This window comes from Schistocerca serialis, chromosome 2 (genome assembly GCF_023864345.2).
Source record: "Schistocerca serialis cubense isolate TAMUIC-IGC-003099 chromosome 2, iqSchSeri2.2, whole genome shotgun sequence".
NCBI lineage: Eukaryota > Metazoa > Arthropoda > Insecta > Orthoptera > Acrididae > Schistocerca > Schistocerca serialis.
The window spans coordinates 130,109,281-130,134,330 of NC_064639.1; the positions used below are offsets into that span (position 1 = coordinate 130,109,281).

The following is a 25,050-nucleotide window of genomic DNA, read 5'->3' on the forward strand; positions in this document are numbered from 1 at the left end:
AAATATCTTTAGGATTGACGCTTTGGCACATTAGCATGTGGAACTTTGGAACTGAGGTGCCACCTCCTGCACAAAACACTTATGCCATCTCATTTTTGTTTTATTCATTGCAACAAATTACTAAGGTGGTATGGGAAGGTTTAAAATATGCATTACCTTGTGAAATTTCTGAATTTTCAAGGTGTGAGAAACTTAATTGTTACTGAATTTAGATCAATGCATTATTGGAATGAAACTTTGAGAATACATTATATTGTCATCTGCTAGTACCCGGAACATAATGAAACGAGTCATAGTCAATTGAGGCAAAATTATAATTTGCTTAGATGTGGTCTCTTTGTTCACAAAAGTACCTGTTGAAGACACATTAAAGTCATAAGCAGACAGATTCACTCCGGAACTACCAAACCGTTCTGCCATACCTTGATAAGCATCTATTTCGTGCATAGTGAGAAATTTTATAAAATGACTCACAGAATACCCATGGGTTCTCCATTGTTTTTGTCAGTGGTTCTTCATGTAGCATTTCAAAGCACGTTTGTTAATTTCATTTCTCTTTGTTTATGTAGCTTCATTTGTTATGCTAACACCACTATGATCTGGCCACATGGGATGTGACCTGTTCACCTGTTCATTAACCATGTGAATAGTATGCACACTATTATCAAATTAACTGCCGAGATGGAGAGAGAAGATAAATTACTATTTTTAGGTGTTATGCTCGAACAGAGATGAACTCACCCACTCTCTGTTTGCTAGAAGACAACCCATGCTAACCTATACCTCAGTGTGCAAGGGTATAATCATTCTGCCCAAAAGAATACAATATTAAAAAGACTGATCCATACAGCCAAAACTGTTTCTGCCAAGTATCACCTAGATTCTAAGATCAGATATCTGAAAAAGTTGTTCTGGGAGAACAGTTATTAGTGAAAGATAGATAAAGAAACAAAAACACAGATGCTTAATCATCACAAGATTATCATTGTAGGGCACTTCTTCCTTTCTTCAGATCTACAGCAAATGAAATAGACAGTCGGTAGGAATGATTTCAGAGTGGTGCACATAGTACGGATGTCATACGTACTGACATCATATTAAATACCACTATTTTGTAAAATCTGCTGCTGCCAAACACTGCCTCATGAACAAACAGAAATCTTATGCCATGCATTTACCTATTCTTTTTTTGTCATAAAAGAAGCCATTGAGTGCAAGCAATGCAATAACTATTTTCACTGAGACATCAGCTGCACCCTTAGTGGTATCCACAGTCTAAGGAAACCAGCTTTGCTACCAATGTTCCTCAATCATAGACGTCAATATAATGTCTGATAGGATATCAGTGCTCTGTGTAATGATTTCTCCATTACATAATGTGGCAAATTAAATTAAGTACTACATAGCTGCAGATAACTCCTGATGACAACAGAGAAAGTTGTTGAAAGCTTGATCTGGTATGACAAACAATGAAAAATTTTTCCAAGGACTCACAGCCTTCTTATTAACGATGAATATTTAGGAAAAAATAATTTTCCTACTCGGTTACTTAAATTGTGCAATCCAAACATTCAGCTGAATTTGCTTTTTTGTGATAAGAGTGAAAAAACTGCTGCCATTACACACATCACAGTCACATATGCATGAAGTGATACTGTCATTGGATAATAATGTGATCATTTCCTCTGCTGAATTTTCAAAAATGACTTTATTCGACCATGCTTTTTCCATAATGAGCTGTGTATGGTTGATGGCTTTCTTCTGGTCTTTGGTTGTGGAGTGCTCTGGCTGCAGAAAGAGTGCTTTTTGTTATTTCTGGCAACATAACCTGCAATCTTCCGTGTTTTTTCATTCAACTGCAGCACCACTTTCTCTCCATAAACAACTTACAGCTGCAAAAGATCCATAGTGTAATGTACTTTATACAGAACTCTTAAACAGGTATGTGCTACTGCGTGGATAAGGATCTGCTACCTTAAGAGTGACAAATAATTTGCTGAGTGTCAGATGTTCCTTTCTGTGATGATGATCCTAAACATGGCATCCTGAGCAAATGAACCTGTCGTAGTAATTCATTTATCCATATAACATTTTCCCCCTGATGTTCTAGCTTTCTTTCTTTCTTTGACATTTTCTGCCAGTCTTCACAGAAATGCTTTCATTAACATTAAAACCTGCATCAGCTATTTTGTTCAACTTGATAAGTGAGCCACCATTAAGTTTCTGTTTCTCAAAGTAGGTCCACAATGCAGTAACCACTTTATTGATTAACCTCAGATCAAAGTCTGCTACAGTTGGGTCACTCTAAGAAGATCCCTGGCAGTTGCAGTGGGCTGGGCATAGCAGCTCCACGTGCCTACAATGTTGTCAGCTGTCAGGGATCAACTTACTCAGACTCGACTGTAGCTGGGTGAGTGACATAGAACATTTCCACTGAATTTCCATTCACTGTGCTACACATAACATCCACTCCCTCCCCCCACCCCTCCCCTCCCCAGCACCACCACCACCACCACCACCACCACCACCACCACAATCAGATGATGTCATCTGTAGGCAGGGATGAAAAGCTGGGTTTGTAATGAAAATCAACCCTACTACAGTGTAATAGCCTGAAATTTTTTAATAATTGTGATGTTTCTGGTCATGAAAACATGCATTTCATGATGTAGCCATACTGATTGGTTTTAGTAGAAGCAAATGTTAATGTGTTGTACCTGAGCAGGGGTGAGGATGGCTTCTTTAATTCTGAATATACTAAAATCTAGATAAGATATGACCTTAAGTTAAGAGAAAAATGGCAGGGGAGCATGATAATAAGGAAGTATGCTCTTTTGTCTTCATTGATCTTGAATTCTGGGTGTCCTTTTTACTTACACACACACACACAATTTGGGCAAGTTTAAATTTAGGGATAGAGAATGGCAAGAAATGTTTAAGATGTGCACTGTATAGTGCGACTTGTGGAGTATATGCATTTAGATGAAATGAGCATATTGTGCACTTCTGCCATCCAGTACTCAGAAAATATGTGCAGTAATTAGTGCCAAATCTGTTGGATTATCACAGGATATCGTTGTTTTGTGGAAATCCATGCCACATTGTTCTGTGAGTGAAATGGAGGTGTAAGATTACTTTCAGAGAATAATAGACTTTAAATAAATCCTACAGCAAATATTGTTCATCACTCTCTAGACTCTTCGGCACTGTATATTACCAATGCCTTCTTCAAAAGTCACTCCATTTGGAAGTGTCATCGTAAGTAAAACTCATGTCTCTTGTTTTTGTTTAAAAGTGTATTGATGTAGCACACTAATGAATAAGTGTTGCTTCATAATCTGTCTTATTAAGAATAGAATTAGTCTAGTAATGTTTTGTAATTCAGCAATACTTATCAGTAAGAGTCACTTAATTTTTACAGATGTGGATATGGCAATCAACACTTTTCGTCGTGTGCAGAAGGCAGATCCACACCGCTTAGACAATTTGGACACATATTCAAATTTACTGTATGTTAAGGAATTGAAAGTAGAATTGGCTCACTTGGCACACCACGCTTGTGAAATTGATAAATACAGAGTGGAAACCTGCTGTGTCATAGGTAACACATACTTCATTTTTTAAGTGATTCATTGAACTGTAAGTTTGCACAGTCTCTTTCATTTTGCCTGTCTGCAAGTCAGCACCTCTTCGGTATGGTGAACAGCAGTCTGTCCTTTCCATATTGTTATTGTAAAGTGTTATAAATATTTATAAAATATTTTTTGCTTTTTTATGAAATGAGGGGATATAAGTGGAATGTATGAAGCAGATTGTGATTATCCTTAGGGTGTAAGGTATTTAAAAATATTTTACCATTAGTTTTTGGCTTTTCTCCACATAAAAAATTACAGAAGTTTTCTGTTTCTAATTTTATTGCCTTGGTTGTAAATATTTTGAACTTACAGAGATACTTTATATTTTATACTGCACTTCATGGCAGTAGCAAATATAAGATAACATAAGATACTATTTATACTGGGGAGGCTATCAGAATAAACACAAGAGAGTAGGCATTGTCAAAGTACTCTTTTCTTTTTCAGGAAATTATTACAGTTTGAGGTCCGAACACCAAAAAGCAGTACTGTACTTCCAGAGGGCCTTAAAACTTAATCCACAGTACCTGGCAGCATGGACCTTAATGGGTCACGAGTTCATGGAAATGAAAAATACTAATGCTGCAATACAGTGCTACAGACAAGCTATAGGTATGTAAATATGTGGCTTGAGCACTAAATCACATCTCTCTTCATATTCTTCTTCACTCCAGCTTGACTTTTGAGGATTTAAATATTTAATTATTCTGCTATTCCAGTGAGATATTTAGTATGTAACACTTACTTCAAAATTATCTCAAAAGCTGCAGGAATAAGTCAAACTGTATGCTTTACTTGAAGTAATTTTGTGACTGGCATTTCAGTCGGGTAAAATGTGGACCTGCTGTTATTCAGCTATAGCTTTTCTTCACTCTCCCATGTACTCCTTACGATGCCTGCTTTGCGGTAATACATACAAGAAGGTATGAAGGAGTGAATGGGAGGGATTTGAGGAGGGAGGCTGTTACGCATGTGTGGGATTTTGGAAAAAGATAATGCAATGAAGGCAGAACAACACAGTAACTTTGTGCTTTATAATTTATTCCACTTGTTAAGGGAACAAGTTCAATCAGTGAAAAAATGAAACTCCCTGGCAAATTAAAACTGTGTGCCAGACCAAGACTCAAAACCCAGAACCTTTGGCTTACATGAGCAAGTGCTCTACTGATTGGGCTACCCAAGCGTGACTCACAACCTGTCCTCACAGCGTTACTTCTGCCAGCACCTCATTTCTTACCTTCCAAACACCACAGAATTTTTCCTGTGGAATTTTTGCTACTACAGCTTCTGGACGAAAGGATATTGCAGAGACACAGCTTAGCCACTGTGTGGGGGATTGTTTCCACTCTCTGTAGTGGAGTGTGTACTGATTTGAAGCTTCCTGGCAGATTAAAGGTTCATTCTGGAAAAGTTCCACACGGCTGTGGCTAAGCTGTGTCTCTGCAATATCCTTTCTTCCCGGAGTGCGGAAGAGTGCATCGTCCTGCAAGTTACGCAGAACTTCCATGACGTTTGGAAGGTAGGAGATGAGTTACTGGCGGAATTAAAGCTGTAGGGACAGTTTGTGACTCATGCTTGGGTAGATCAGTTGATCGAGCACTTACCCACAAAAGGGAAAGGTCCTGAGTTAGTCCCAATCTAGCACATGGTTTTAATCTGTCAGAAAGTTTCAAATTGGTGCACATTCTGCTGCAGAGAGGTGGATTCATTCTGGAGGCAGTGAAAAAATGTTTGCTTGATGAGCAAATAAGAAATACAAGAACCATTTTCCATCTAACTACTCACACCCTTGACTATCCCATAGAATGTAGCCCTGTGCTTCAGAATATGCTTTATAGACCAATGAAAAGTGATACACGCTTGATGTGTTCTCATGGTCATATCTACGAAGATATTTTGGCAGTTTTATGAAAAGGGTAGATTGCTACTCGCCATACAGAGTAGATGTTGAGTCGCAGGCAGGCACAGTGAAAAGACTGCTAACATGTAAGCTTTTGGCCAAAAGGCCTCTTCCCAAAGCAGACCACACACACACACACACACACACACACACACACACACACAGTGTCTCTAGCTGCTGAGGCCAGCCCAGCATCTAGAGACAATTGGGCAATGGTTTGTTTGTGTGTGTGTGTGTGTGTGTGTGTGTGTGTGTGTGTGTGAGTTTACGTAGAAGAAGCCTTAAGGCCAAAAGCTCACATGTTAGCAGTCTTTGTCATATCTGTCTGCAACCCAACAGCTCTCTATGGTGAGTAGCTAATTATCCTTTACATTATATTTTCATTATTCCATCCTGGATTTTCCAAGGTGTTTTGGTTAAAATGTATGATAAGTTATACATACCAGTTAAATGAAAACCTAGATATATAACCATGTCCAGTTGATAAATTTGTTTCTTCATTAGATATTCTATGATTGAATACATGCTGTTTGCTTTTCATTCCGTATTGGTATCAACTAAAAGCTGTGGAAAAGCAAAGTCTCTGCTTGATCTGTTTACATAAAGGTGCATTTCTCTATATCAAGGGCGTGCCTTTGCAAAATTTGGAATAAATTGAGAGAAGGTAGGGGCCAAGTTGAAGTTTTGAGTTGATCCATGAGGCTTAGTGGCTCAGTTGATAAGACATTGCTTGTAAAAAGTAGATATACAGATTAATTTCTGAAACAAAGTTGTGGAAAAACTCGTGCTCTACTGCATGAGCATGGTAGTACCTAAAAAAATTAAATTCCAGTACCATTTTGTGTTACTTTTTGGAATGCTCCATCTTAATGTTAGAGGAGCAAGTTTATTAAAAAGAAGAAATAGAAGCAGTTTCAGTGTAGTTTGTTAGGTTTTCCATAGAGAATTTTGACCATAGGAAAAAATTTTTGCTGACAAAAGCCTTTTGTAATTAGAAGGGTGGTAATCATTCTAACTGATATTCAAGCCCAGGCTTGTTTCCATCAACTATTAGTAGGAAAAGATACAACCTATCAACACTAGAGGAGAAACTGAAACGAGGAGAAATCCAGTTTGTCAGTTGCTGTGATACGTACAGTCAAGCTGTGTGACACAAAATAGATGGGGGTCTATTAATCTTTCAAACACACACAAATGTTTGACAGGAAAATGGTTACAGAAGACAATAAAAAATCAAGAAGCTGTAGTTTATCGGTAAAAAATCTAAAATGGGATGGTCAGTTATCACAATACGTTACTGAATTCAGTTGACTCAATGTGTAAAACTGTGAAACGGTGCATATCCTTCACTTTCCACATTCTAGTCATTTGTTTTTTAATTTCCAATAATCTATGAGGGCTTATATGTCAATAGTAGTATTTCATCTCTGGTTAGAGAATGTGTAGAAACTTGTGTGACAGAATGAGGAAAAGCTGACAAAGGAAGACATTTTGAATAAAATGCTTACTGGTTATGGTTTTTTTGGAATGTTTTTGTAAAGGCACTGTTCATGAAAGGAGTGCTAATGTGTAAATGTGCAGCTTGCTTGAAAGAGAAGTGTGAAGATGCAACAACTTGTTTTATGATTTACCGTATGAAGAAAAAACAACATGGGAAAGAGAAAGTAATAGATAACTCATGAAAAATTATTTTAAAAACCCAAGATGAAATATGAAAGAAATGAAACTATGTTTGTAACTTTTCCAAAGACAGTCTAAACTGGAGAACAAAGAGGTGTGAAAAATCCATGTAGCTTCTCACGAAATTTCAATCACCAGCTTTCTCCTCCAAATGTGAGAATATTTTGTTGACACTGCCCTACATAGGGAGAAGTCGTTGTCATTTTCATCATCATCAGCATAAAATAACGGAAATCAGAGCTCACACAGAAAGATATAGGTGTTCATTTTTTCTGCGTGCTGTTAGAGTGTGAAATAATAGAATTATTGTGAAGGTTGTTCGATGAATACTCTGCAGGCACTTGAGTGTGATGTGCAGGGTATCGATGTAGGTGTAACTATTTCACCAGCACTTAAAGCTTCTGATTTCAAACTTTCTCTCCAAATGACTTACTGCACTGACATGTGGAGCGTTCCATACATTATATTATATATTTCATATGTGGAATAAAAAATAGCTTAAAGAATAGTGTAGATTCTATCAGAAGCAAACATAACAATTACATGTCTCTCGTCACACACAACTTTTGTGCAAGTGCAATAATTGTTGTGGTACATAGACATTTTGACCTAGATGCTTCTCGAAGGCTGGCAGATTTGAACTCTACCAGTTTATTTCGTGAATTATGTAAAATATAAAATATTAACTACTACTGACATCACCCCTAAATGTTCAGCATAGGGCTCATTTGCCTTTTAAGATAACTGCAGGCTGACTCCTTTTTTTGGTTTGGTTATTCGTATCCCAAGAAAATTGTAACAGGCTAATACACAAGATGGCGAAAGTTGTACTCATGGCACACAATTTGCAAAGTATACATGCAATAAGATGACAACAGTTGTGGGATAACAACATTCTCATATACAGATGGTGGTGCTATTACATGCACAAGGTAAAAATGGCCAGTGCGTTGACAGAGTTGTTATTTGTACTCCTGTGAAAATGCTTCCAATGTGATTATGGACACACAATGGGAATTGACAGACAGTGAACGCTGAATGGTGGTAGGAGCTAGATGCATGAGACACATGTCATTTCAGAAATTGTTAAGAAATTTGGTATTCAGAGATCCATGTCGTCAGTGTGTGCCAAGAATATCAGATTTGATCTGTCATTGCCAGTCACGACAGACAATGCAGTGACTGATGACCTTCACTTAATGACTGATAACAGCAGCGTTTGTGTGGAGTTTTCAATGCTAACATGGAAGGCAAGACTGCATGAAATAACCACAGAAATCAACCATGCAGTGAAATTTGGTGTTAATAGATGATGGCAGCAGACAACTGATGCAAGTGCCTTTGCACGCGATGAGTCCATGGAGTCAAGTTGTCGACAAGACACTGTGCAAGCTGGTGGTGGCTCCATAATGGTTTGGGTTGTGTTTACGTGGAATGGACTGGATCCTCAGGTCCTGCGGAACCAGTCATTGACTGAAAATGGCTATGTTTGGCTGCTCGGAGATTGTTTGCAACCATTCATGGACTTCATGTTCCCAAACAGTGCACTGGGCCACAATTGTTCGTGATTGGTTTGTAGAACATTCTGGACAATTCGAGTGAATGATTTGGCCACCAAAATCGCCTGACATGAATCGCATTGAAAATTTATGGGATGTAATCGAAACTTCAGTTCATGCACAAAATTCTACACTGGCAACACAGTTATGGATGGCTATAGAGGCAGCACAGTTCAGTATGTCTGCAAGGGACTTCTGATGACTTGTTGAGTCCAAGCCTCATTGACTTGCTGCACTATGCTGGCTGAAAGGAGGTCCGATGTGATATTAGGAGGTATCCCCTGACTTTAGTCACCTCATTGTGCTAAAGATAATGTATGCATGCTCTTCCTGTAACATAACTGCCCCACATGCAACAGTTTAAGGAACATCTTGTGCAAGTCACTACCAAATGGGCCTCATATGAAATGGATTCAACCAAACTGGATTGAAATATTTATGCTGTGGGTAAACAAACGCCAAAATAATGGAGTAGTATCACACTCAGTCATTATCTTGTACACCTTATTACAGAAGTGGATGCTTTGCAGTACTGAAACACACTGAAATAAACCATCATAAGGGTGCTACCTGTCCCTACAGACCACGTAACAAACAGTATAATTTGCACCCATCAAACAGTAACTTAAGATGAATAAACTTAAACTATTAACTTAACTGTTAAGATTTATTGAGTGAATATAGTGAGGAATAAGTGGAGAACAGTGAGTTTTGTGATCAGGTAGCACAGTATGATCCTGAATAACTACAGTGATTAAGAAGTGGTCCCTATTTTGTTAAAGGCTACTAAATGGTATGCCATAAACAGCCACTAAAGATGTAATTCTTAATTGAGAAAGTAATTTTAATGTCTCTCTGAATTTGCTAATACAGTGAATCATTTTCTGGAGAAGCTACAAGTCAGAAAAGAATTGCATTAACAATTTTTGTATTTATTTTATTTTTGGTGGTGACAAAACTTGAATAACAAGAGTCATTACTGTTAGGGCTCAAGCAACACTGAGCACAGGGTGGGGTGTGCTAAGTGTGTAAGTCAGCAGCACCTGGTAGTAGCTTGAATGCAATGAAACTTTTTTGTGTTGTTGTGGAAACTTTAATATAATCCATTAACAATGATAGGTGAAAGCCTTTGACTAAAAGCAATGTATTTGTTTATAAAGAAACTTTTTCTGCTACCAGTCACTTTTTCTTCTGTTTATTTCTTGCACAACATGTTTTGGTAAGTGATTCCCATTTTCAAGTGCACTTTTCGTGTCCTGTGCATTTTGATGTGGGAGATGGTGCATTATTCTGATGCCTATACCATTATATACTCTGGTGTGCGAAACTTCAATATGAAAGGAACTCTCACAAGACTTTTCAGTGCCAAGTAACATAACTCTGTGAAACTTGAAACATACATAGAAAAAACAGATGCTATAGCAGGGAAAATAACCGAAAGAAATAAGCAATGAAACTTTCATTTAAGTACAATAATTATACTGAAGTCACCATGATTTCTGATGGTCTCCAGGGCAATACAGAGATGGGACATGGTTCTTAGTAGAGTGTCTGATCACCACAGGCAGAAACAAATATGCTCTGCAACACAATCCCGTGATGACCACAGGATTGGTGTGGTAGGACATTCTGTTCCTTGACCACCACGGTTAACAACTGCTGGATGGTCGTTGGTGCATGTGATCTTCATGGGATTTAAGTCAAGGGAACAAGCAGACCAGTCCATTCATCAAATGACCTCTCATACCAGTAGCTCATGTGGGTTTCTTGGATGTGATCTCAATTTTCTTGAAGGATACTTGTAATTTTATTTTTAAGGTGATTTAAAAAAAAAAGAAAAGAAAAGAAAAAGAAAGAAAGAAAAAAAGTGACCTGGGCATGAACGTCTCCATATGAGCCCCCTGTGGATCCGGGGGTTAGAATAGGCCCGAGGTATTCCTGCCTGTCGTAAGAGACAACTAAAAGGAGTCTCACAAGTTTCGGCCTTTATGTGATGGTCCCTTGTAGGGTTTGACCTCCATTTTCCAAAATTTTTGCAAAGAACGAGCCAGTTAGGGAAGGGTGCCTTGCATGGTGCATAGTGTCCATCATGTGCTGAGACCTCTTGCATCCTTCGTCAATGTGGATCTGCACTTCCACTCATTCTCCAGCTGTAGAGTGAAGTCACCCTCCTCGATATGTTTTCCTCTATCCTCTGTGCAGTATTGCTTTCTGCGTTGTTGATGGACTTCTTAGCTCGTTTGTACCTGATATCCATCATGGTAGCCAGTCCGTTGTGGTGTGGCCGCCATGTACCCTGTGGTTGTAGCCCTTGACCACACAGGGAATGCTCTGCTAATCCCTGCGCTGTTAACTCCCCATGTGTGCCAAGTAGTAGATGCCCGTCACCCTGGGGCATCGGGACTCCCGGAAATGGCCATCCTGACAGGTGGCTTGTGCTGCAGCTGGGTGGTGCCTGTAGGAAGGCCCCCTGGTCAGAGTGGGTGGCATCAGGGCGGATGACACGCCACAAAGTGTAGTACGTTATCTCTTGCTGGTGGGCAAACACCAGCAGTCTCTAAGCAGTCAAGGTCTAACTTCAATGCTAAGAAATACAACTCTAAATCATTCCCTTCCCTGGCCAAACCATGGGGGGGAACAGCAGGCTAAGGATGGCAGCGAAGCTTATTCACCCCGGTACGTCGTATGTACAAGAGTTGATGGGGAATCTTTCTTGTCAATGAAACCTCAGTTTTTTGTGGAGCATTTAGAGGACAAGTTTGGGGAGCTGGAGGGCTTGTCCAAAGTGCGGTCAAAACAGCATCCTCTTCCCAGTCACAAGCACTACTCGCCCGTGAGAAGCTGGGGGATATTTCTGTTTCCATCATGCCCCATAAGAACTTAAATATGGTCCAGGGTATCATATTTCACAGAGACCTTCTTTTGCAGCCTGGCGATGAGCTGTATGCCAATTTAGAGCGGCGAGGTGTCTATTTCGTCTGGCGTGTCCACCGGAGTCTGAGGGATAATCACATTGCCACCATTGCCTTTGAGGGTGACACATACCCGAGAAGGTCAACTGCTGGTCTACTGCTGTGACGTAAAGCCATATATCCCTCCCCCGATGCTGTGCTTTAAGTGTGGGACGTTCAGCCATATGTCTTCCACTGTAATTCCAGCGTCACCTGTTGGGATTGTGGGCATCCTTCACATCCCAACACTCCCTCTGCCCCACCTCCCATCTGTGTCAGCTGTGGAGAGCACCATTCGCCTTTCTCACCAGACTGCAGGATTCTCCAGAGAAAGAAAAATAATGGAATACAAGACCTTGGACCGACTGGCCTACACTGAGGCTAAGAGAAAATATGAGAGGCTACATCCTGTGCGTATGACATCAACCTACGCCGCCGCTATGACAATGGTTCTACCATCTTCTGATCTGCTGCATAGGGTTGGCTCTCAGAACCGTCAGACTCCACCTGCCCTCTTGATGTTGGGGGGCACTTCTCTCCCTGTTGCTCCTGCACAACCTACTTCAGCAGCAACACTCCCCCAATTATCAAGGACATCAGTCCCCACTTCCCAGCCAGAGAAGCGTAAGTCTTTTTCGGTCCTCTCGCCAGGAAGAGATACCTTGTGTCACTCCCTTCCCATGTTCCTACCATTGGCAAAGCTGCACACGCTAGTGGCTGAAGCAACCACAGGTAGCTGGTCGTAGGGCTTCACGGTCTTCTTCAGTCCCTGAGACTGAATCACTGAAGCTCTCCCAAGAAGGCAAACCTAAGAAGCAGTGAGAGAAACCAAAAAAGAAAATGACCCCCAAGAACCAAGGCACTGCGGTGGCAACCACACCCCACTTCCTACAAGCTTTGGGTATGAGGATGAGGTGGAGATTCTGGCATCCGCTAAGGACCTAGATTTCGCTGGGCCCTCAGACATGGTGGATGTCGATCGCACAGATACTCATCTGGTGGCAGCAGGTGACACTGAGGCGTAGACTGCCTCACTGAGTGTTTCACACCTTCCCAGTCTCACGATCACGTAATCCTCCAGTGGAATTGTGGTGGTTTTTTCTACCACCTGTCTGAGCTACGGCAACTCTTAAGCTTTACGCCTGCTTTTTGCATTGCCCTCCAGGAAACCTGGTTCCCGGCAATGCGGAGCCCTGTCCTCTACGACTATAAGGGATATTACAGGAACTCTAGTGACTATAATAGTGTGTCAGGTGGAGTTTGCATCTATGCCCTGAAGTAAGTATGTAGTGAACCTGTGCCCCTTCAAACCCCTCCTGAAGCTATGGCTGTCAGGATAAGGATGACGTAGGAAATAACTGTCTGCAATGTAGATCTTCCTCCAGTGGTGCAGTACCCCTGCATGTATGGGCTGCACTGATTGATCAATTCCCTAAACCTTTCCTGCTTTGGGAGATTTTAATGCACATAACCACCCCTGCCTCTTAAATACAGGTGCTCCCACACGTTTCAGTGTGGCACATGGCACATATTCAGCCACTGATCTCTCGGTTTGCAGTCCTGACCTTCTCCCATCTGTCCACTGGAGGGCACTCCTCCGGTGTTGTGTCCACCGACGCCTACCCAGATGAGCTTTAAACAGGGCAGATTGGGAAGCATTCACCTCTGCTGTCACCATTAAATCTCCCCCACATGGTGTCATCGATGTTGTCATTGAGCAGGTCACTACAACGATCATTTCTGCAGCAGAAAACATGATCCCTCGTTCTTTTGGGTGCCCCTGGTGAAAGACAGTCCCTTGGTGGTCGCCGGAAATCACTGCGACAATTAAGGAGCATTGGTGAGCTCTACAGTGACATAAGTGGCACCCTTCTCTAGAGCACCTAATAAACTTTAAGTGGCCCCCTGCCTGCGTTAGCCAGCTTATAAAATGACGGAAACAGGAGTGTTGGGAGAGGTATGTGTCGACCATTGGGTGCCATACATCACCTTCCCAAGTTTGGATGAATATCAGACATCTTTTTGGGTACCAGTCTCCAACAGGTCTCCATGGCATTAACATCAATGGCATGTTATCTACTGACGCAAATGCTATTGCCGAACACTGCTGAGCACTATGCTAGAGCCTCTACATTGGAGAACTACCCCCGAGCCTTTTGCATCCTCAAACAGTGGATGGAAAGGAAAGTCCTCTTGTTCACTACATGCTACAGTGAACCCTATAATGCCACATTTACAGAGTGGAAGCTCCTCAGCACTCTTGCACATTGCCCTGACACAGCTCCTGGGCCAGATCAGATAAACAGTCAGATGATAAAACATCTCTCATCTGACTACAATCGACATCTCCTTCTCATCGTCAACTGGATATGATGTGATGGTGTCTTTTCATCGCAGTAGCGGGAAAGCACCATCATTCCAGTGCTCAAAACCTGCTTGATGTGGATAGCTACTTTCCCATCAGCCTCATAAACTTTCTTTGTTAGCTGCTGGAACATATGGTGTGTTAGCGGTTGCGTTGGGTCCTGGAGGCCCGTAGTATACTGGCTCCATGTCAGGGCAGCTTCCTCCAGGGTTGCTCTACCACTGATAATCTTGTGTCCCTCGAGTCCGCCGTCCAAACAGCATTTTCCAGGTGCCAACATCTGGTTGCCGTCTTTTTCGACTTCTGTAAAGCGTACGACATGACCTGGCGACATCATATCCTTGCCACATTGTGTGAGTGGGGTCCCCGGGTCCCGCTCCCGATTTTTATCCAAAATTTTGTGTTGCTCCATACATTCCGCGTCTAAGTTGGTGCCTCCCAGAGTGTGTGTGTGTGTGTGTGTGTGTGTGTGTGTGTGTGTGTGTGTGTGTGTGTGTGTCCCTCCCTATTCAGGAGAATGGCATTCCGCTGGACTCTGTATTCAGTGTCTCTCTATTTTTAGTGGCTATTAATGGGCTAGCAGCAGCTGTAGGGCCATAGGTCTCACCTTCTCTGTTGGTGGATGACTTCTGCATTTCGTACTGCTCCTCCAGTACTGGTGTTGCTGAGCGGCGCCTACAGGGAGTCAGTCACAAAGCGCAGTCATTGGCTCTGGCCCACGGTTTCCAGTTTTCAGCCGCTAAGTCGTGTGTTACGCATTTTTGTTCGCATCACACCGTTCATCCAGAACCAGAACTTTACCTTAATGACAATCCATTCACTGTAGTGGAGACATATTGGTTCTTAGGACTGGTTTTCGATGCCCAATTGACTTGGCTACTTCACCTTCGTCAGCTTAAGCGGAAGTGATGGCAACACCTCAATGCCCTTCGCTGCCTGAGCACCATCTGGGGTGCAGACGCTCTACGCTGCTGCATCTCTACAGAGTCCTTCTTCAATCCTGCCTTGCCTATGAGAGTCTGGTTTACGGTTTGGCGGAACCCTCAGTGTTGCATTTACTCGACCCCCGGCACCATTCCGTCGTTCGCCTAGCGAGAGGAGCCTTTAGAAGGATTCCAGTGACCGGTATCCTGGTGGAGGCCGGAGTCCCTCCATTGAAGGTTAGGCATGCACAACTGCTCGCCAGTTACGTTGCACATGTTCGTAGTTCACCTGTGCATTCGAATTACCGTCTCCTTTTCCCGACCACAGTGGTCCGTCTCCCGCATCGGCAGTCCAGGTCAGGGCTTACAATGGTGTTCGTGTCCGGCCCCTTATGTCTGAACTGGAGTCCTTCCCGGTACCACCTCTCCTTGAGGTCCATTCATGTACACTTCCATGTTGTACACCTAGGCCGCAGATCCTACTGGACCTTTCACATGTCCCTAAGGACTCCGTTAACCCTACGGCTCTCTTTTCACTTCCTCTCGATTCTTGACATGTACCGGGGCCATGAAGTGGTGTACACTGTCAGCTCAATGGCTGATGGTCACCTGGGCTTCTGTTTGTTCATGGAGGACATATTGAACAGCACTCCTTGCCAAATGGCTATAGTGTTTTCACTGCAGAGCTGGTGGCCATATCTTGTGCTCTTGAGCACATCCTCTCATGCCCTGGCGAGTCATTTCTCCTGTGTACTGACTCCTTGAGCATCTTACAAGCTATCGACCAGTGCTACCCTCACCATCCTTTGGTAGCGTCCGTTCAGGAGTCCATCTATGCCCTGGAACGGTCACTTCATTGGTGTTTGTTTGGATCCCAGGACATGTCGGAATTCCAAGTAATGAATTTGCTGACAGGCTGGCCAAAGAGGCTACATGGAAAGCGCCTCTGGAGATGGGCATCTCTGAAACTGACCTGCGTTCTTTCTTACGCAGCAGGGTTTTTCGGCTTTGGGAGACAGAATGGCATAACAGTACGCACAACAAACTGTGTGTCATTAAGGAGACTACGAATGTGTGGAAGTGTTCCATACAGTCCTCTCGCAGGGAATCAGTTGTCCTCTGCTGGCTCCGCATTGGCCATACATGGCTAACACATGGTTACCTCCTCTGTCGCGAGGAGCAACCTTGGTGTTGCTGTGGTTCACAAATGACGGTCGTCCACCTTTTGCTGGACTGCCCACTTTTAGCCGCTCTGCGGCGGACTTTTAACTTTCCCAGCACCCTACCTTCGGTGTTGGCGACAATGCCTCAACAGCAGCTTTAGTTTTACATTTTATTCGTGAGGGTGGGTCTTATCATTTGAACTAAGTTTTAGTGTATGTCCTTTGTCCCTCTTTGTCCTCCACCCTAGTGCTTTTAGGGTGCAGAGTGGCTGGCTTCTCCTTTTCATTCTCATGGTCAGCCAGCCATGGTAATATACTCTCTTGTTTTGATCTCTTCTACATGTTTCTTTCGTCTCTCTGTAGTTTTCTTGTCCAGTTTTGTCCATTTTAGTGTTTAACCTTCTGTCATTCTTATGGTTATCTCTGTTCTTCCAGCTGTTTTTTGAATGTCTTGATTATTTTACTCCTGCTCTTGTGGAATTATTTTAATCAGAACGAGGGACCGATGAGCTAGCAGTTTGGTCCCTACTCCCCACCCCTCTCTCTTTTAAACCACCAAACCTACCTTCCATATGAAGAATTAAGAGAGCTAAATCATCCATATGCAGATGGGCGTTTGTAGCTGTCTACAGACTTATGAGAAAGGATGGTGGCAAGGCCAAACTGAGATGTGTTCATCACTAACACAAGGTGCTGGCACAATGGTTTAATACCAGCAAGCGATACTTCAGAACTCAAATAAATAATGGATGGTTGAAAAAAAGTGTGTCTTGTCCAGATTGCACTTGAACCCTGCAGGCTGTAGAATAGGTAATACAGCAAGAAGGTTTTGCAAATGTTCCTCTGTAGAGGCACCAGACACTACTATATCATCAAAATAGTTGGTGCAGCCTGGAACTTATGCAATAAGTTGCTCTAAAAAGTGTTGAAAATTAGCTGGTGAGCTTGCCACACCAAAAGGCAAACACTGGTATTGATAAAGCCCAAATGGGGCATTGATAACTAGAAGGCATTTAGATTCCTTGTCGAGCAGCATGTGTAAATATCTCTCTGCCCTGTCCATCTTTGAAAAATAAAGACTTCTTCATAATTTCGCAAGCAGCTCATGCAGGTGCGGCAAAGGGTATGTATCAATGATTAACGGAGTATTAATAGATTTTTAAAAGTCAGTATGGTTTTTGACTGTTGCCAGTGGTGCTGACCATGAAGTGGAAGAAATAGGTCAAATAACTTCTAGGTATGAAGACAACCTAATGTTGCTTCTATTTGATCCCATAAGGTTACAGGTACTGGGCAGGCTAGGAAAAACGAGGCCGGACAGACTGTTTCATTGTAATATGAACCTGAAATTCTGTTGCACAACCCAGCCCTGGAGAAAACAGATAGCATCTAACTATTGATAAGCAACTTGATCAGAAACCAAATGCACTTCATCATCAATGGAGAATCCAAACAGTTTAAAAGTATTCAAACCAAACAGATTTTCAGTGTAAGCATTGTCCACAACTAGGAGTGTTTATCACTGAACCACAGCCTTGCGAGTCACAGGTGCAGGAAACTTTTACTGTCAAAGAATGGAAATCTGTTGTTTATTTTAACTCACCAGTCTCCGCGACACTGTAGTCAGGAGGAGAGAACCCAAGTCCACTTAAGTCTGAGAATTCACCAACATTACTGCTGCACCCATGTCTACCTACATTCTCAATGATTTGTTAAACATGCCCATTTTAGTGTATAACTTGCTTTGAGACAATTCCACTGCTGACACACTGTTCACATTCATGTTTGTTTTGTCCTCACTCAGGTTTGGAAAGGAGTTGCATACAAAAGCAATATGTCCTTTCTTATGGGACCTATGACACGTTGCCGAGCACTTGGAACATGCAGCCTGTTCGTGTTGAATGGTGTAATATGAGCATGAAAGCAGTGGAGCACAGGGCTGTTGGTGTTGTGACACAGACCGTCGTTGTCGTCAATACCAGTTACCTTTACAACACTGAGATCTCTGCTGGACTGCTGCAATAGTGTCTTCATTCCCTTGTGAACTGAGTGAAAACTGAGAGGGGTGAGAGGAACTGATTTCTGAAACTTCGGACCAAGCTTCTATCTGATTATCTGCAGCCCATGAAACTACAGATGACTGACCTATGTTCAATACTTCTGTAAGCGTAGGATTCTCACACTGTAGAGCTTGCCCTAAAACTTCCCTATCAGGAGCGAAACATATGATGGCATCACAAAGCGGTTGACCGGCGCTGGATTCCTTATGAACATTTCTCACAAAATTACGATGGCAGTTAAGTTTATGTAGTCCTGCTGCCCATACCCAGTTTGATTGTTTTGGCTGCTTTTGGCAGTGGAAAAACACTACATGAACATTAGTAATGTATGTTTACAGTGGTAGGTAAAATGTAACTCGCACATCTAATCGAAAGAAAGACTTGGAGGTTCGTATAAGAGGGCAAGCTGACACAACTGATAACTGCAGGGTGAAATCCACAACATAGTTTACGTTTGTTACCTCAAATGCCTGGAAATGTTGCTGCAGGCATTTTTCATAAACGTCCCAGTCTTCTGTTACATCATCGTACACAGCGAAAGGCAGCGTATATGTTGTTGGCAGGGTAGCATGTCGTGCCAATGTAGTCGTTCAACTGGAAATAACAATTGTCAGCACCAGCTGTAGCTCAGGAATAGATGGAAGCACCGCTTCTACAGAAATTAACCTAAAAGGACTGAAGTGGAACATGTGGAGACAAATATTGTACATTGCCAAAAAGTTTTCTAATCCAAGGATGCTGTAATTTATTGCTCAAATAGTACAGATACAAGGAAGACCAAGATAAAATACAATTAGCTGTACACAAGTATCCAGCAGAGCCGTCCGCTCATATATTCTTTAGTTCCAACAGGGGCACAGCTAGCAGGCTGTGCACTCACCTACTGTCATACTAGGCTGGTTGGCCTCTAGTATCCAAATCAAGCACAGACTTCATGTGCGAACTATGAAGCAGCACACACACAAAACTGGTAGTTACAGCAATCATATGATTGAGAACTTTTAAGAGTGTGGGTCTATGGGTAGTGTTGCTGGCATGCAACCAGCAATGTTTCACAAGGCACTGCACGTAATGTACAAAACACGCAACACAGCAAGCACATGGCACTTGAGAAACAGCTAAGATGGGATTTTGGCTGCCCCGTAGCACTTGACTCCTTGAAATGTCAGTCATAAAGTAATTATAATTGGAGTATACAAAGGCACACAAAAGGAGTACACTAGTTACAATGAAAGAAAAGGTGTGCATAAACAAAACACATGAATTCTTTGAAGCTAGTAATATTCACCCCATAAAAAAGACTGAACAAAACAATTCCAAAGTAAAATTAAGGAGCATTTAAAGAACGCACATCTTCTCTTGAGTGATCCTAAAGATGCCATGTTTAAGAGCGCAGCTAAAAATTCACAAAGAAGGAAATCCAATAAGAGCAGTAGTTTACTTCATAAATAGCCCAGCATACAAACTATCACAGAAACTAATAAAATACTGATGAAAAATTATACATATGGAACAACATAATCCGTAAACAAAACTGCATAGCTGGTGAACTAAAAGCCACAGAACTCAATCAGGATGCTCATTTTTTATCACCAGACATTGCCTGCCTTTGCTCAAACACAGCTATACAAGAAACTGTAGCAGTGATCCTGAAGAGCCTAATGAAACATAACAATGTGAAATGTGGAGCTTGTTGAATTCATGGAACTCTTCCAGCTGACTTAAAACTACTTTACATTTAATGGCAACAGTTATAAGCAGCCAGATGGCGGATCATGTATACATGGTAGTATAACCAAGCGAGGTGGCGCAGTGGTTAGCACACTGGGCTCGCATTCGGGAGGACAATGGTTCAAACCCGCGTCCGGCCATCCTGATTTAGGTTTTCCATGATTTCCTTAAATCACTCCAGGCAAATGCCAGGATGGTTCCTGTGAAAGGACACGGCCAATTTCCTTCCCTACTCCGATGGGACCAGTGACCTTCCTGCTTTCCTCCTCCCCCAAACCAACCAAATAGATTAGTGATGCAAAGGGTCCAAATAAAATATCTTTGAACCAAGAAAACATGCAACAGGAAATACACAGTGAAACAGATTGCAATTTCCAGGGAGTATGCAGCTCTCATTGTGACTCAGCACTGAGCAAAGTAAAAGATCCAGGTTCACACAACATTACAGATGAAAAATATAAAAGCAAATGTATGTATAGCATCCTGCACATTGACAATATCTCACAAAGGATTGCAAATATCTTAAAAACATGAGGCAAAGATGTAACTATCAATGGAAACCAATACGTAATACATAGTGTAATCATGACCAATATTCAAATTCTGGGATATTCAAAATAACATGCCAGGAATGCTCCATGTTCGACCTTGGGCATACAGGTGGAGATTACCACACCAGGTATACAGAGCACATTAGAATCTACTTATACAGCAGACAAAGATAATCAGCAATAGCTATACACACACAAATCACCCATTGGAAATGTAGAGCAAAATTTGATAGTACTCCACTGACTAAATAAAAGTCATAAGATTCATCTGAAGATAGAACTGTAGATATCCATTCCACAAACAAATAACAAGACAGCATATTGAATGAGAAACTGGAAAGTAATTCACTGCATTTCTTCAGATGTTTCGATAGCATCCTTAATAAATAGGCAAGTAAAATAGTCATTCATAGCAATAAGTACCTTTATAAATAAAATGTAAATAAATAATGATTTAGATTAAAAATGAAAATACTTTTTGCACGAAAGAAAAGGATACAAACTCTGTTAATGGTCTATTGCGTTATCTCTGTTCACGACTTGTAAAAATGGCTTTGTGGCTGTTTGCTGTTGTACTTTTGCTGTTTTCAACATGTGCTATAAATTGTGTGGAGAATGTTTAATATATGTGAGCTTCTGCATAAGTAAGCTACGAGAAAACTATAAGTAAAAGTTTTTGTCCCAATTCGATTTAACTGTATATAAAAATCCATCATTAATTACAAAATTGCATATGTGTATATTACAGTAAAGGTGTCAGAATAATTCAGCACCTCACACATTGAAAATGTCTCAGAAATTTTGCCTTAGTACACAAAAAATGCACTTGAAAATGGGAGTCACATCCCAAAATACATTGAGCAAGAAGAAAATTAAATAAAACATAAAGGTGACTGGCTGCAGAAAGTTATTTTACAAACAAACCCATTGTTATGGTAACTTCCTAATTCAATAGCCTCCGATTCAGAAAGGTGATAATACCAAGTGTACCATGCCATAAAAGATCAGATCATAGCTGCTCTCACTTTCTCAGTTATTAGAATTTCCTGTTTCCACATACTTTTACCTTTTCAGCTATTCCGCTATTCTTCAGTACTGCTCTGCTAACTATAGGCTGCTAGTGTAAATCTACTCCCAAAACAATGAAATAATCTGGTCCATTTTTTATTTAAAGTTGTAGGTGTTCAAGTAAATGTGTGGCCTGTGTTCTTCTAATAATTCATGCAGAAATGTGTGGCCCGTGTTCTTCTAATAACTTGTGCAGACAACAGCTTAGGAGTTCATACAACAGTGTCTGTCTGGGTCGCATTACAGAAACTAGGGGAGGACACGAGCCGGAAGGGCAGGGGGGGAAGACTTCATTCAGACAGTAATATCCTCAGCCAGTCTGTGGCTGTTGACCGTACAGACAATGTGCTATATGTAAACTGCCTCACACCACTTACATCTCTTTGCTGTTAAATTTGTTCATAGTAAACAAAATTTTGCTGCAGTAAGAATCTGAACTCATTATTTTACAATTGTGAACAGGTCTGTTTCTCAGCAACTGTATACACAGTTTTCAAACATAGCAATTATACAGCCAGCAGGTTGCAAATAACTGTTTGGTACAATTGGAATAGGTTTCGACACCTAAGGGTGTCTTCATCAAAATGAAAATTTGAGAAACCGTAAAATCACATTGTGAGAAAGCAAGGGTCAGAATGTAGAGCAGGTATGCTCAACTCAAGCCTTGTCATGTTTGCATAGCTGGGAACAACATCTGACACCATTTTACAACCCTAAAGTTACTGATCTTGCTAAATGTGCATAATCAGAATTTCTTCCCCAGGGGAAAAGTTGTAGGCTACTCGCCACTTCATATGTGTGCTACAAACTGGGATTTAAACGAGAAACAAGAGGAGAAAACTCTTGTTATCCATTGGTTGTGGTAGAGGATGAGGAGTAGAGTAAGGCTGCAGAAATGTAGGATGAGCTGAAGATAGTTCCCATACCTGTCCCAAAACATCCTTGCACCCCCCCCCCCCCCTCCCCCCATAAGATGGTAATTTTATTTTTCTATTGGAAAAGATTGTAAGTAGAAAAGAGATAGCACAAACAAAACACCAATAAATAAAAACAAGACTTAAGGTACGGGAAATATGATGATCTCTTACTGCAACTACTTGGTATGTTGGAGATAGGTAATGGGATGCTGGATGAAAGACATTTGTAACAAAAAGCATGAACGTACTGTAGAATGATAATATTAAAAAATTAAGAAAATGTTGTATGTCAGAGCTATGATATTCATAATTCTAGTGAAGCAAATATGTGTTTGGGTTTGGTTGTTTCGTGAAGTTTCCTCCTCAGGTAACTGGATTAATTGAGTAAAAATGTTTTGCTACCTCAGAAAGTAAATTTGATACTGTGGAAGTTACGGGAACATCTTAGATAATGTGTACTTTCATAAAGTTTTCCTAAAAATTAAAATATGATATGAAATGAACTTAGTTTTCTGAACAACTGACAATATTAGGCTTACAATTTCTTTGAAAAATTGTTCCTATAATCATCCACTAGCAAACAACTCAATACGGACACACAGTTTTTATACATTACTAAATTATTGGCAGGTTGTAAGTAGGTAAATTAATTCTCAGTTTTATAATGTTGGCACATCGTTCTTGCATCAGACAGGTTGAATATTACTCAAAAATATTGTACATTGCTGCATCTTAAATCACTTTTATAATGTGTGTCTGTTTTATTCCTTCCTTTTGCCATTTTATTCTCCTGAAGAACAAGCTTAAGTTTCAAAAGTCAAGAGTTTTTTTTCTGGTTGTTTATATGTTTTTCCAAGCATGTCTTTTAAATGTGCAGTAGACTGAAAAAGGAATATTCATATATTTTTTGTATTAAATGTTTTGAGAGCTGAAAAAATTGTGAGTTAAATGATGGTGTGTATGTTTAAACCTTAGCATTTGCAAGTTATTGCTTTTTTTTATATACACTTTTGTTGTTTTCTATGCTCTTAGAAGTTAACAGAAGAGATTACCGAGCATGGTACGGTCTTGGTCAAACATACGAAATCCTGAAGATGGCATATTACTGCATTTATTATTACAAACGGGCACAACAACTCAGGCCAAATGACAGCCGTATGCTGACTGCACTCGGAGAAACTTATGAAAAACTGGAGAAACACAAGGACGCTGTGAAATGCTACTATAGAGCACATAGTGTTGGAGACAGTGAAGGAACAGCTCTTCTGAGAGTGGCCAAGTAATGACACATATTTTAAGAGAATATTATGTAGTAATTAGAGGATTTCAGCATTATCACGATTACTTTTTAGTGATTTGTGATATTCGTCATTCCAGACTGTTTACTTGCCATCTGAAAAGTGAAAAAAGAAATATGAACACATCTCGAGGGAAAAACCCAGCTCTTAAGTAACATGTGTAGAAATGGTCACATTTATAGATGTCCTGACAGGCTAATGATTTCATTTTTTGCATAATACTTCACTAACTGCTATTGTCTTCATCATCAGGCACTGTGAGTGATGTCCCCGGCCTCACTATATGAATTCTAACCAGCTTATAAGGTATTGTTGACAACATACTGCTGTGCTGTTCCTGCAGCGACTATGGCCTTTCTATTCTCTCATATTCTCATGCTCTTTCTGCAGTATTTCATATTGTTAACATTTGTGAAGGTCCTCCCTCACAGCAGTTGATGAAGGCGACTGGGCAGTCATAGAAATATTGCGGTAAAATTGAAATTGTTAACTTCTGAATAATGGCCAGAAAGCCCAAAAAATCACCAGTGTAGAAATATTTGTTCAGATCAGTTTACTGCTTTGAAAGCGTGAAAGTTAATATACTTCTGTTATTAACAATGGTGGTACTACTCTTGTATGTTTCAGGTTATTTGAAAAGCTCAATGAAAGTGAACATGCTGCAAATGCTTACACACAGTTTGTGAAAGAGACTGATAATCGCCAAATTGCTGACAAGAGTGAATTGTTTCAGGCATACAAATATTTAGCAAACTTTCATATAAAGCATAATAAATTGGATGATGCCTATCGATTTGCGCAGAAGTGTTTGGACTATGAAGAAGTAAGCCGACAGAAATGTTCATATTTTGTCTTATTAGTTGCCAGTGCAAACAGTAGCACTATATTACTTGTAGAGAGCTTTGTTTGACCATTCATTTATCAATTACATATAATTTATAAACTAAGAAATAAATTTTGATACATTTAGTAGAAAGCATTTTTTTGGTAACGAGTGTTTTCTCTTGGAATACTTTTTTGATCATATTCTGTACTGGATATAATTTCATCGCTTGATTTTGTTGTTATTATTTGTGGAGATTGATTTATTTTCATATGGTTGTCCAGTAATTTCCTTTTTATTTTCAGACAAAAGAGGAAGGGAAGGCTTTGTTAAGGACAATAGCACAGAAAAGAAATCAGGAAGAATCTGATATAAGTGTATGTTCTGATTTTGTAATATTACTTATTCTGTTTTAATTGAAACTGA

At 40.7% G+C, this 25,050-nt stretch overlaps 1 protein-coding gene across 3 annotated transcripts in view; it reads left to right on the forward strand.

The window, feature by feature from the left end:
- Positions 1 to 25,050, forward strand: part of LOC126456829 (cell division cycle protein 23 homolog) — an 89,541-nt gene that overhangs the window by 47,690 nt on the left and 16,801 nt on the right. For all 3 annotated transcript variants that reach the window (XM_050092632.1, XM_050092633.1, XM_050092634.1), the window contains 5 exons: positions 3,422 to 3,601; positions 4,083 to 4,247; positions 23,536 to 23,782; positions 24,429 to 24,624; positions 24,930 to 25,001. In XM_050092632.1, the coding sequence (XP_049948589.1) occupies positions 3,422 to 3,601; positions 4,083 to 4,247; positions 23,536 to 23,782; positions 24,429 to 24,624; positions 24,930 to 25,001 (860 nt within the window). The remainder of the gene's footprint in view (positions 1 to 3,421; positions 3,602 to 4,082; positions 4,248 to 23,535; positions 23,783 to 24,428; positions 24,625 to 24,929; positions 25,002 to 25,050) is intronic.